This window comes from Telopea speciosissima, chromosome 1, assembly GCF_018873765.1.
Source record: "Telopea speciosissima isolate NSW1024214 ecotype Mountain lineage chromosome 1, Tspe_v1, whole genome shotgun sequence".
In the NCBI taxonomy this organism is placed as follows: Eukaryota; Viridiplantae; Streptophyta; class Magnoliopsida; order Proteales; family Proteaceae; genus Telopea; species Telopea speciosissima.
The window spans coordinates 74699366-74711622 of NC_057916.1; the positions used below are offsets into that span (position 1 = coordinate 74699366).

At 39.6% G+C, this 12257-nt stretch overlaps 1 protein-coding gene across 5 annotated transcripts; it reads left to right on the forward strand.

The window, feature by feature from the left end:
- Positions 1–477: 477 nt before the first annotated feature.
- On the forward strand, positions 478–6005 carry LOC122669656. 5 transcript variants are annotated; one of them, XM_043866499.1, is made up of 2 exons: positions 478–3252; positions 5278–6005. In XM_043866499.1, the coding sequence occupies exons 1-2, from the start codon at positions 687–689 to the stop codon at positions 5304–5306; spliced, it is 2595 nt and encodes an 864-aa protein (XP_043722434.1). In that variant the 5' UTR covers positions 478–686; the 3' UTR covers positions 5307–6005. The 5 variants fall into 5 exon arrangements, with proteins under 5 accessions (XP_043722434.1, XP_043722412.1, XP_043722442.1 ...); XM_043866477.1 differs by having other exon boundaries at positions 5285–6005; XM_043866507.1 differs by lacking the exon at positions 5278–6005 and adding an exon at positions 5251–5273.
- The last annotated feature ends 6252 nt before the right edge of the window (positions 6006–12257 follow it).

A 12257-nucleotide genomic window follows, 5' to 3' on the forward strand; every position in this document is an offset into this window, starting at 1 on the left:
TCCAAGAACCCAACTTTGGTCTGAACTCTTATGTGAGAGAGAGAGAGAGAGCCGCCATCCCATCTGCCATACCTGATTGCGCAAACATCTGAAAAACTTTTGAGGGCATTTGGTTGTCTGAGTTGGTCAACCATTGTCCTAAGACTGGGGAAAAAAAAAAACTTTGAATGTTATTAAATTCCCATGTTGCCCTCTGTGTACTCCTTTGAACAGCCCACATGAACAACAAGGAAGAAAGAAAAAGAAAAAATAGATTGTAATTTGTAAGAGGGGAAGAAAAAAAAACCAAAAATAAATGAAAAACCAAAAACAAAAAAGAAAATTTCCAAATAGAAAACAGGGTAAGAGAGAGAAAGGGACGTAAGAAATCAGGAAAGAGAGAGAGGTGGGGGAGGCACGGAGGGAGAAAAATAAGAAAAACATTTCAGACTCCCATTTCTCTTGACTTGTTTACGAGTGTTTCTTTTTCAACTTCTCTCTCTCTCTCTCTCCTATTCTCTCTTCACTTCCTCTTCTTCCATAGCAAACTCCAGCTAAACTACTCCACAAACAGCTAAAAGACCCAGCAATAAAAACAAGCAGCAGGGTCAAAAAGTTTTAATCAGTTCTCTAGATCGCCGGTTTCCGGCATGGAAAACCAGCACAGAAGTGAATATCAGCCACTGCCGGCGGATTCTTCCTTCTAAATGCAAGGAAAGAGCCGTCTACACCGAGTTGATGTCAGTGTTCAAAGTTCCGACGATGATGAGGAGGATGATGGAAGAAGAAGTATAACAACACAAGAAGTGTTCTCAGGGGCTTCTTCTACCCCTCTCAACTTGTCTTGTGTTTCTTTTTCTTCTTCTCACACTGAACTGGACCTCGCTTTAGTATTATTCATTATTTATTTAGTTTCCGCCGTCACTGGGTTCTGCTGGGAAGTATCAGCAATGGCTGCTACTGCCAATACTGCTCCTTTAGAGTCCTCGGTTCCAGTCTCGGCAGACGACCTCACGGCGAAGGCGGTCCACAAGCGCTATGAGGGGCTGGTGACGGTGAGGACCAAAGCCATAAAGGGCAAAGGGGCTTGGTACTGGGCACACCTGGAACCCATGCTGGTTCAGAATTCCGATACTGGTCTCCCCAAGGCCGTCAAGCTCCGGTGCTCGCTGTGCGATGCTGTGTTCTCTGCTTCGAACCCATCTCGCACTGCTTCTGAACATCTCAAGAGGGGTACTTGCCCCAATTTCAGTTCCGTTCCGAAACCCATATCCTCTGTTTCACCTCCTCCCATCACTACCCTCGCTTCCCCTTCGTCTCACCCTCCTCAAACTCATACTCACCACCACTACCCCAGCCACCGCAAACGCAGTGCATCTTCCACCGTCTCCGGCGGTGGTGGCAGTGGCGGCGGCAGCGCGACTCCCTCCTACCAGGTTCCACCACTCGCCATGGTCGACCCTTCCCGCTTGTGCTCCGACCTCGGTTACTCCTCCGCAACAGTGGTTGCCACTACGACTTCTGCAGCGCCTTTGCTTCCACCTCAGCAGCAGCATTTGATGCTGTCGGGTGGGAAGGAAGACTTGGGTGCTCTCGCTATGCTAGAGGATAGCGTGAAGAAGCTCAAGAGTCCCAAGACCTCCCCATGCCCGACCCTTAGCAAGAACCAGATTGACTCAGCTTTGAATCTCCTCGCCGACTGGCTGTATGAGTCCTGTGGTGCCGTTTCCATCTCAAGCCTCGAACATCCCAAGTTCCGAGCGTTCCTTAATCAGGTGGGTCTGCCCGCAGTTTCTCGCAAGGAGTTTGCGGGCACCAGGTTGGATGCCAAGTTTGAAGAAGCCAAGACCGAGTCAGATGCGAGGATTAGGGATGCGATGTTCTTCCAAGTTGCCTCTGATGGATGGAAACCTAAGCAATCGGGATTTGTTGGTGGAGAAAACTTGGTGAATTTGACGGTGAACCTCCCCAATGGAACCAGCGTGTATCAGAAGGCAGTGTTCAGTAGCGGCCTTGTTCCGTCCAAGTATGCCGAAGAGATTCTGTGGGAGACGATCACGGGCATATGTGGGAGTGTAGTGCAACGTTGTGTGGGGATCGTTGCTGACAAGTTCAAGGCCAAGGCATTGAGGAATTTAGAGAATCAGAACCATTGGATGGTTAACCTCTCTTGTCAGCTTCAGGGGTTTATTAGCCTTATCAAGGACTTCAGCAGAGAGCTTCCACTATTCAAGACTGTTACTCTCAACTGCCTAAAGCTTGCAAATTTTTTTAACTCCCAGTCTCAAGTTCGGAACAGCTTCCAGAAATACCAATTGCAGGAGCTTGAACACTCGGGTTTGCTTCGGGTTCCCCCACCTGAGTTTGAGAATACTAAGAACTTCGCTTCTGTGTATGCCATGTTGGAGGACATTATGAATTCTGCCAGGGCACTTCAGTCGGTTGTGTTAGATGAATCGTATAAGATTGCATGCGTGGAAGACCCAGTTGCGAGGGAGGTGGCCGATATGATTGAAGACATGGAGTTTTGGACTGACTTAGAGGCAATTCACGCCCTTGTGAAGCTGATCAAAGGGATGGCTCAGGAGATTGAGACAGAGAGACCGTTGGTCGGACAATGCCTACCGCTTTGGAAGGAGCTGAGGACAAAACTGAAGGAATGGTGTGCCAAATTCAACATTCCAGAAGGACCTGTGGAGAAGGTAATTGAAAAGAGGTTCAAGAAGAACTACCATCCAGCTTGGTCAGCTGCCTTCATACTTGACCCGCTCTACTTGGTGAAGGACACAAGCGGAAAGTACCTCCCACCCTTCAAGTGCTTGACACCTGAGCAGGAGAAGGATGTGGACAAGCTCATAACCAGCTTAGTATCCAGGGAGGAAGCCCATATTGCACTGATGGAGCTCATGAAGTGGAGGTCAGAAGGTCTCGACCCACTGTATGCACAGGCTGTCCAAGTTAAGCAGCGAGACCCAACGACAGGGAAGATGAAAATTGCAAATCCGCAAAGCAGTAGATTGGTGTGGGAAACATGCCTCAGCGAATTCAAGTCATTGGGGAAAGTCGCAGTGAGGCTCATTTTCCTCCATGCAACATCTTGCGGTTTCAAGTGCAACTGGTCATTCATGAGGTGGGTGTGCTCCCATGGGCACTCAAGGGCAGGCATGGAAAGGGCTCAGAAGATGATATTCATTGCAGCCCATTCCAAGCTTGAAAGGCGAGAGTTTTCCGACGAGGAGGACAAGGATGTGGAGTTGTTCGCTTCAGCAAATGGTGAGGATGATGTGCTCAATGAGGTCTTTGTTGATCCATCCTCCGTGTAACATTTTTGTTTTACATTGTAGAATTCTCAATTGTAGGATTTATTGAATTCTTTCCATTAGTCTTTCTTTTCGTCCTTGTTGTTTACTTACCCTTTTCGATAGAAGATTTTGGGGAAGTAGGGTGGGGTGGGAAGAAATTGAATTATGGATTATCACTGCCACACATGCCTCATGATTCAAATGAATTAGTTGTCTCCTGCCCTAGCAATGGTGTTGGGTTATTGGGTTTGCAGAAAAGAAGAAACTCTCCTTGTTTATAAGATAGAGAGTGGTGGAGGAACAGAACAGGAAAAAATGTTGTAACATTTTGGGTTCTAGAGTAATTTGGGAAAAATAATATTTATGAAGAGGAGGTTTTCTCTTTCTCTTTCTGGTTGAAGTTCTGAAACTGTGATTTAATATGATCTATCATTCTTATTGGGTTTCCGTAACCGACAACCTTAGCTAAGGATTGACCATTGATCATGTGAATGTTTAGTAGCTGTTTCTCTTTGGCATGATTGTATGTTTAATTCATATAGAACTGAGCTGTAAAGAACTATAATTCTGTCCTTTGGCTTTGGCCATCTTTCAAAAGATTGGCATTCACCTACTAGAGTAGAAGCTAGAGTGTTGACAGATGCTAGACAAGTTCCTTAGAGGCATTTTGGATGGCTAAGATTCTTGTAGAGATTGAAGCTAGACTCAGCCAGTGAGATAGATCTGTCAAGACCAGATATAATGTAGAAAGAAGGCTGATAGGGCTTCCAACTTTTATAGACTGCTCTAAGAGCTTTAGAGGCTTTAATATATCCTTTCCCACCTCCACCCCCTTTTTCTTTTTTTGTGGCTCTTAAAATCTTGGTTTAGTTCTTTGATCCAATCCTGCCATGCTATAGTTGCCAAATTTCTGCCATGCTATAGTTGCCTTTTTGGTGTTTCCAGGGTAACTCGGGAAAGTTATTATTATGATTATTATTATTAATTTTGAAGTATCCTGGTCTCACAATTCAGTTTGATGGGTTTTTAGATTTATTTAAGAAATTTGCCATCTAGTTCTGCTGTACTTCAGAATTTTATATGAACAACATGCTTCTGCTCTTTAGTGAGGCTGTTATCTGACTGTTACATGATCATTCTACTTTAATAAGAAATCATTCCACTGTATGTAGGAGGCACAGCTGATCATCCCTGTAGTGTTTCAGGTGTCCATTTTCGCCAATTTATGGCGAATTCAGAACGATTTGAAGAACAGATGAATGGGATTTATCAAAGAGTAACCCATATTCAACATTTTGATCTTAGGAACTTTTGTTGATTCTTCCTGTCATTCCTTATTTAGTAAATAGACTTGTTTTCTAACTCAAAACAATAGGGATGGGCTCACAAATTCAGGTTCAGTACCAATGATCAACACCAGTACTTGCATGGACCACAGTATCTTATGATCTAGTGAACTTCCTCACCAGGCAAGGTTGCTGCTACTTTTTTTGGGAGGTCATCTTACCATATTTGTCCAGGATCCACTCACATTTGTCTAAAGACCCTAAATCAAAGTGGCATCTAATGTTCAGTTTTGTCTACTCTGAAGTCTCTTATTTAAAATTTTGTTTCTATTGATATTTGAAAAATTATTTGAAATTGCATTGTTTCTTTTTTTTATCTTGATCTTTTATTATTGAAGACTTAAAGTTGGTCTGCTGGGCTTTCTCTTTCTTTTCAATCTGCAATATGGTATCATAAGTAGAAATATTTTTGGGTAATCAATAATGATAATTTGATCAGATAGTGATACATAAGGTAATCGAGGCCCTTTATGGGTTCACTTTTTTATGACTAGAATATGATGGTAACTTTTTTTTTTTTGGTGATCTGTAGCAAATCTGCTCTGCAACAGTGCAGAATGATAACCTGTTTTATACTACTGAACTGATATTGAATATTTTGTTATATATATACATATATGAAGCTTTTTGATGATAGAATCAAGTGACAGATACCAGGGGACTGGAGAGGCCAACATGAGAGAGAGACATGGTTTGTTTATGGGAATTGTTGAGTAAGCTTGAAAAAGAGGAAGTTGCCAAGGACACTATAGAACGGTCTTGATATGGAAATGGGAAGTCTTTGAGTCTCTTTTCAGATGGGTTATTTTGCTAGAGCTGGTTGGGTGGATGGCAAACCAGACTTGTCACTTTGTGGTCAACCTTGTAAGGATCCGAGAGCAGATCTTTGTAGCCAAAGGAAACCATATTGCCTGTTCTATCTTATTCATATCTCTTGAGGTATCTGTATTAAGCGAGTGGAGACCCACCATGAAGGCAGTGGACGTCTATCTCTAAGCTTTGTTTGTCATGGTCAAAGAAAAAGTGGAACTCAGGGGGTCCTTCTTTGGATGACTTGTCTTTTAAACATTCCAAAGCTCGTAATCTCAGCCTTCCTTAGGCTGGGCCCTTTCAACTTTTGTTCTCAATGTTGAAAATTGGGATTGTGGTGGTGTTGTCCATGAACATGGTCATGATTGTTGAAGGGTCTTGAAAGGACCTGAAGCAAGAGGAGGTCTGTCTCCATCTGGGAGCAGGAAGATTCCCCGATAGCCGATTCTGCAACAAATCTGAGCTGATTCGCAGGTTCACGGCAGCTTGAGTTTAGAACCATTCCTCGGCGGCTGCTGCTTCTGCTTCTGATACAATCTAAATTCACTGCATATGTTCACATTCATGTGTTTGTATATTTACAGTTTTACAGATTACAGATTTGATGTAGATTTATACTCAGAGACAGACTTGCCCATCTGAGCAATTTATTTTTCTTTATTTTATTTCTTTCACACTAAGTTTTTGTGTTTCAGAAATTTTTTTTAAAAAAAATTGTAATAAACTCCTTGATATACCTCCTCTTTTCATTTCTTAAAATTTTTTTTCCTCTGTTCTATTGTCAAGTGTGGCAATTTAAGTTGGGCTAATGTATTTCTGAAAGACAAAACTGTTGGGTGTGAGATGTTTTGATTTTATCCTAGAGAACCCATGACAGAAAATTGGGAAGAAATAAATTAATGTAAAGTGCAAAAGTGACAAAAAGAAAATTAATTTTCTGAACTCACTTTACAAAGTATAGGCTCTTCACTTCCAATTCTTCCTACTAGAAAAGCACTGTTTCCAATTATTGAAACCTCTTGTCCTTTTTCTTGCTTATTTGAATGGTAATCCTACTTGAGATTGCAAGACACTATACTCTTATGATAGGAACCCAAGAAAATCTGTTTAAACTCTCTCTCTCTCTCTCTCTGTGTGTGTGTGTGTGTGTGTAAACCATGGCTGGCTGCTTGCTTTGATGGACTCCAGATCCTCTCATCCAACTACAAAAACAGTAAAAACAGTAAAAAAGTGAGTGAACAAAAATATACCAAATGGGTATATGGGGGTAAAAGGTGAAAAATCAAGTGGTTCTCTCACTTTTGATGATAAGTGTGTACAATGAATGAATAGAAGTAGTGTATTATATTTATTGTTTAGCTTTGCAATGGTAAGTTATTGATACTCATTTGTGTGAGACACAATTGCTGTCGGCAGGGCTTAGTAATGCTGACTGCTCACCAACTTTGGGGGGTGGGGATGAGGGTGGGGGTAGAGGGTGGGGAAGGGACCTCTCTCTCTCTCTCTCTTTTGGTAGTGAAAAGCCTTTTTCACTCGTATGTGTGCTTCACCACCCTCTTGTTTTTGTAAAAGGGCCAAGGAGATATAATGATTAGTATAGGATGACAATCTCTTTCTACAAGAATCTTTCCTCCCCTTTCAACGCTCCCTAATTAACCTTTCCTTTTCCATTCTCGATCTCCCTCTCCCTCTTCTTCTCACCACAACTTCCATTAATTTCTTTTAATTTGAAGCCTCACATATTGAGAGGAGGAAAAATAAAAATGTATTTTTCAGTACTTTCACCTATCCTTTCTCCTTATTAAGTCAGTTCTGGGAAGCTTTGCAAGGCTCAGTGTATAACTAGTTTACCACATTTTAAGTCAAGGGTTAGTTCCTTTACCAAAAAAAAAAAAAAAGTTAAGGGTTAGTTCTAGAACAGCCCTCACGAGAAGGGTAAATTACATCAACAACCCCTTCGGTTTTTTTACAACTTTATATGCTTCCCTTCACCTTCCCAAATTGTATTTGAAGCATTTCTATTCAAACGGAAAGGGAAAAAAAGTTTATATAGGAATTATTTGATTCATATCAATCACCAAATCTCAAAACTAAATGTGGAAAGAAAAACAAAGACCAAGAGCAATGTGGTTCCACATAAATTCAAAAATTAGTTTAAACAGTGCAAATGGGCATTCAAAGAGTATATATTAGTACAATAAATCCCTCCCCACCCCCCCCCCCACACCCCCAAAATCCTTCCCAAATAAGGTTATGCATGGAAGAAATTACACAAACCATACCTGCCTACCTTGCAGTTTAGCTTAATTTGCTATTTACCAGACCTTCTTAATGAATTAATATTGACAAATTGCCGGAATTAGCTCTATAATTCACGAAACGGGTTTGTAGCTTGTCCGTATTTTCGAAAGAATTCTTCTTATAACTTTAATGATTGTGTTAGGTGCATTCACAAACAAACCATAGCTACACATTTCACAGTTTGGTTTGACATGCATAGTTCTCCTAATTTATTTTGTGAATTTAAGGTAGAAAATGCCTAATTTAGCTAACATAATTTGCAAAATCAATGCATAGTGGGTGTGTTATTTGGGGAATTAGGTAGCTAAGATGCCAACACAAGAGTTGATATGTCTGTCAATTAAACTGTATTTCCAATGTTCATTACCATATTCATAGTTTGATTCTTGAGTTACTAATCTCCTTGTCTATTTATTTCCATTTTTACCATTTTTGTTGTAGGAATGAGTTATTTTCGAACTGGCCCATCCCACCACCCTTCCACATTCCATCCATAGACACCAGAAAGAGAAGCAAAGTATGGGAAACAAAGAGAGACATAGAAACAGAAAATTAAAAATTCCTCCTTCACCATGACTTAAGGAAAACTCGATCTAGAAAGAAATGACTAGGTTTCTTTCATGCGAGAAAAACAATTTCCTGATAACCATGCAGCTTACTATGACCTTTGAAAAGGAAAAAAAAAAATTTGAAATATGGGTTTTTTTTATGTCACATTCATATATCTGAAGTGCGAAAAGTGGACAGTTGTCATGTGCATAGTGGGTCAGTTCCACCAAAAAAATGGGCCCTACTGTTTAGGAAATTTGAAGTGTTGATAGCTGATGGGATGTTATTTGATCATCTTATTAAGTTGTGGAAGTATAATTTTTTTTTTCCCTATTCAATATCATTGATGATGAAATTGGATGTTTGAGATCAACTTCTAGATCTCATATTTGGACTTCCATAACCTTAAACCTCAAACATGGAGTCAATCACTTGAGAAGCACATCCTTAGTTGAAGCTGAAACATCAAATATCAACTCATCTAACTTCCCCACTTTCATACTTTTAGATCATCACACTTATGGATTTGAATCCAAAAGTTTTTAAGAGTTTTCTTATACATAATTCGATCCGGGTCTTTCTCAAAATGTTTCCTTTTTAGAAGCATCAACCAATCATGCATGTTAAACTAAATATTATTAGGACCATTTTATTTGTATAGATTTCTTTACACATATTGTGATAGTAAGTGTGTTGATGTATATATTGACGTCGTTTTTTTTTCTTAAAAGTTTTAGTTTTTAGGTGAAACAGTAAAAAACATGGTATCAGAGTAGAGAGGTCAAATGTTCGACTCCTACAAAATACATCAGAAGAGATTTCCCGATATTTCTTCTTCCTAAATCCCGCATGAGCTGTGCTTGCAAAGACTATGGGATCTTGAAACGATAACAAACAAAATGAAACCAGCCAAGACCGAGTCTCTCTCTCATCATATGAAGAAAAGAAATACCATTTGCTGCTACTAATCTTTACGTCCACTGTTCCTTCACATGATTTTATGGACCCTCCACCCCAAATTAAGGCCATTACATGACTTTCTTTCCATATAAAGTGCCTCAAAAAGTCTCTATCTCTCACAGAGAAAAAAAGTAATTTTCTTTCCATCTCTCTCCAACCCATAAATCGGTTGGTCCAAATGGGCCAATGGAGGGAGTCAGTATTATATGGTGGAGAGTCTACTAATCTAGAGACTTGTACGAGAATGTTGAAAGTCATAATTATTAAAAGGACTTTTTTTCGAAAAAAAAAAATAAAGAATTATTACGAGGAAACAAAACATAAGGAATCCCAATTCCCAACTTAATTCCTACTCATAAACCCACAAATAAATTAATTAATCGAATAATTACGCTCCCATAACCTGTGAGTCACGTGCCTTGACACTAAAACATCTGACTTAGCTTCCTTTATTTATATTAAAAGAAGGGCAAGAGATCGAGACATTACTTGTGCAGGATGGAATCCCTTATAAAGTAAATGGGAGCACAGGAGAAGCCACCGCATGGTTCACATGTTAGGGAGGAGATAGAATGTCATGAATGTAAATGGATAGTCGAAAATACTTATTCGATTTGTATTCTTATCTGTTTAGGCTCCGTCTGTTTTGATGTAAAATTTTTACTTGAAAATTTTCACTTAAAAAAATTAGATGTAAGATTTTAAATGTTGGTAAGTGTTGCAGTGTTTGGTTTTTTTATGGAAACAAATATTAGAAAACTTTTCAACATGTAAAATTTTATAATTACGAAGTAAAATTTACCGTGAAAAATTTTACACCGAAACAAACGGAGCCTTAGGGGAATCCATATTCAAAAAATTGCTTTCCAGAAATTCGTTTGAAAGCTAATCAGATGTGGATGTAGATAAAATTGCAAAGTGCAGACTAGATATAACGATTATGCTTAAAAATAATTCTATTAATAATATTTCATAATATTAAAATACTCTTATCAATTAATTCATGATATAGTATAAGCACTTAAAAAAAGGAATTAATCTAAAAAAAAAAAAAAAGATTCATGAGGACATTTAAGTAATTTTTGTTATGATATTTCAACATCAACCCTAGTGGGGGTAGTGGATTCAACCCTTCATTTTCTCGTCTTTTTTTTTGTAACTCATATAGATAATAACTATAAGCTACCTAGCTCTGGGTTTAGACCTCTGAAACAATTCCATTACATTACTATTTTAATGATCTTGCAACCTTCGATTCAGAAAGCTAGACTAAAGTTTTCTAGTTGATTGGAAACCTAACATTCTTTAATCGTACACTCCTTAAGTCACTTACTTACCAAGCAATCACTTGGAATTCAATTCGCTCTCTAGATTCTACCGCTCACTTGGTCTCGTACTCTGCCACTCAACGCATACAGCGAAACTCTCTCTAGATTCACGACTCCATCTCCAGTCTCCACTAGGGAAATAAATGGACAATCAAAAATTTTAAGAATACAGATAATATCCCCAGGAAGAAGAGATTAAGAGAAGAAACATAAAACCAACAACATGACCATCATTTTTCCTAGTATTTTAAATAACAACAGTTTAGCATTATAAATTATTAGTAAAGTAGTGGTAATGTGGTATTATACACTCCTAGACGGCTAGACCCTACTTGATGCATGTTTCCATCTAACACTTCTGAATTAGTCGACGTACGGTGGATCCCACACCTCCACCTACTTGTCTACTTTATAACCAAACCCAAAGACCCCATTTATGTAATCATGTATTGACTATTTGACCTAATTGGCAAGTGGGACCCACCCACCCCCAACACACAAACAAATAAGTTAGCTAAGGACGGTATTGCATTATAATCATGTAACTAAAACCCTAACCCCCTATCTATACTATATCATCCCTCTACCCATCCTTTACCTTTTAAAGTCTAAAAGTCCTACTTTACCTACCTGCTCTCTTACTCTGCTTTGCAGTACAACTAGAATTCATAACTTCCTTGGAGATGGAACATCAATGACCATCAAATCCGCTGACCAACCCACAACTTTGACCCTTTAAGGTGAGCAATGACTTTCTGACTGGGCCTACCTTATAGAATCCAACGGCTAAGCCTTAATTTCTGTTTTGGGTCATTTAATGTGTCAATTTATCGTAGATCGCAAGCTACTTTATTGTGGTATTTCTCCCCTTTGATTCTATTCTATTTCCTACGGCCCCACCACACCATCCCTACACTATGACGTCATCGTATTGTCTGGTTTCTATTTAAATTTCATATGATGACATCATTATGTTTCAAAGATGCAACGTTATTTTGGAGTGACATATCATAATGAGGTAGCTCGCGGAGCTACTTTAACTTGAAAAAAGGAGCGTAGGAATGGTAGGATAAGCGCGTGGGCCCACTGGGCCTTTGAAGCCCATTTGCTTGGGCCTTGGGAAGGAGAGAGGGGGGGGGGGGGGGGGAGGAGTGTGGTCCCTAAGTCCTCCCCCTCACTACCCTTTGAAAATGTTACTTTCCCCACATCATTAGCCATGATTCTGATTTTCTGCCATAGATGGAAAGGGAAAAAGTGGGCCCAAACTAATCAAAGTTGATACGGATTGGATCGTTATGGAGCATGGGGCCCAGCCCAACCTCATCACTTTGTAATATATATCTTTCCTTCCTATGGGCTCATGAGTTGAATCACAAATAAAGAAAGAAATATAGAACATGAATCTCTAGGCATAATACCTTCCCTATATCAGCACTTCAATTCTGATCCTATAACCCTATATATATACTATTTATAATGTACACTCGTTTTAAATTAATAGTGTAGGTGAACCCCATCCTTCTTCTTTGTCGGACGATTGACCCCACCTGATCTGACATAAAGGACAGCATCAGAAACTTTGACCAATAAGTCAAAGCAATTAACCTAGGACTTTGGATCAATCTCAAGAACCAAATAGCTGGTGACAGGGTGCAGGTTTTAGCTGTTGGCCCAAACCCACC

Bases quoted from the DNA above. Each gene is read 5' to 3' on its own strand.
- LOC122669656 (XM_043866477.1), top strand. From the start codon at position 687: ATGCAAGGAAAGAGCCGTCTACACCGAGTTGATGTCAGTGTTCAAAGT. The intron at 3,253-5,284 runs GTGAGGATGATG...GACAGATACCAG, and splicing joins GTTGTTCGCTTCAGCAAATG to GGGACTGGAGAGGCCAACAT.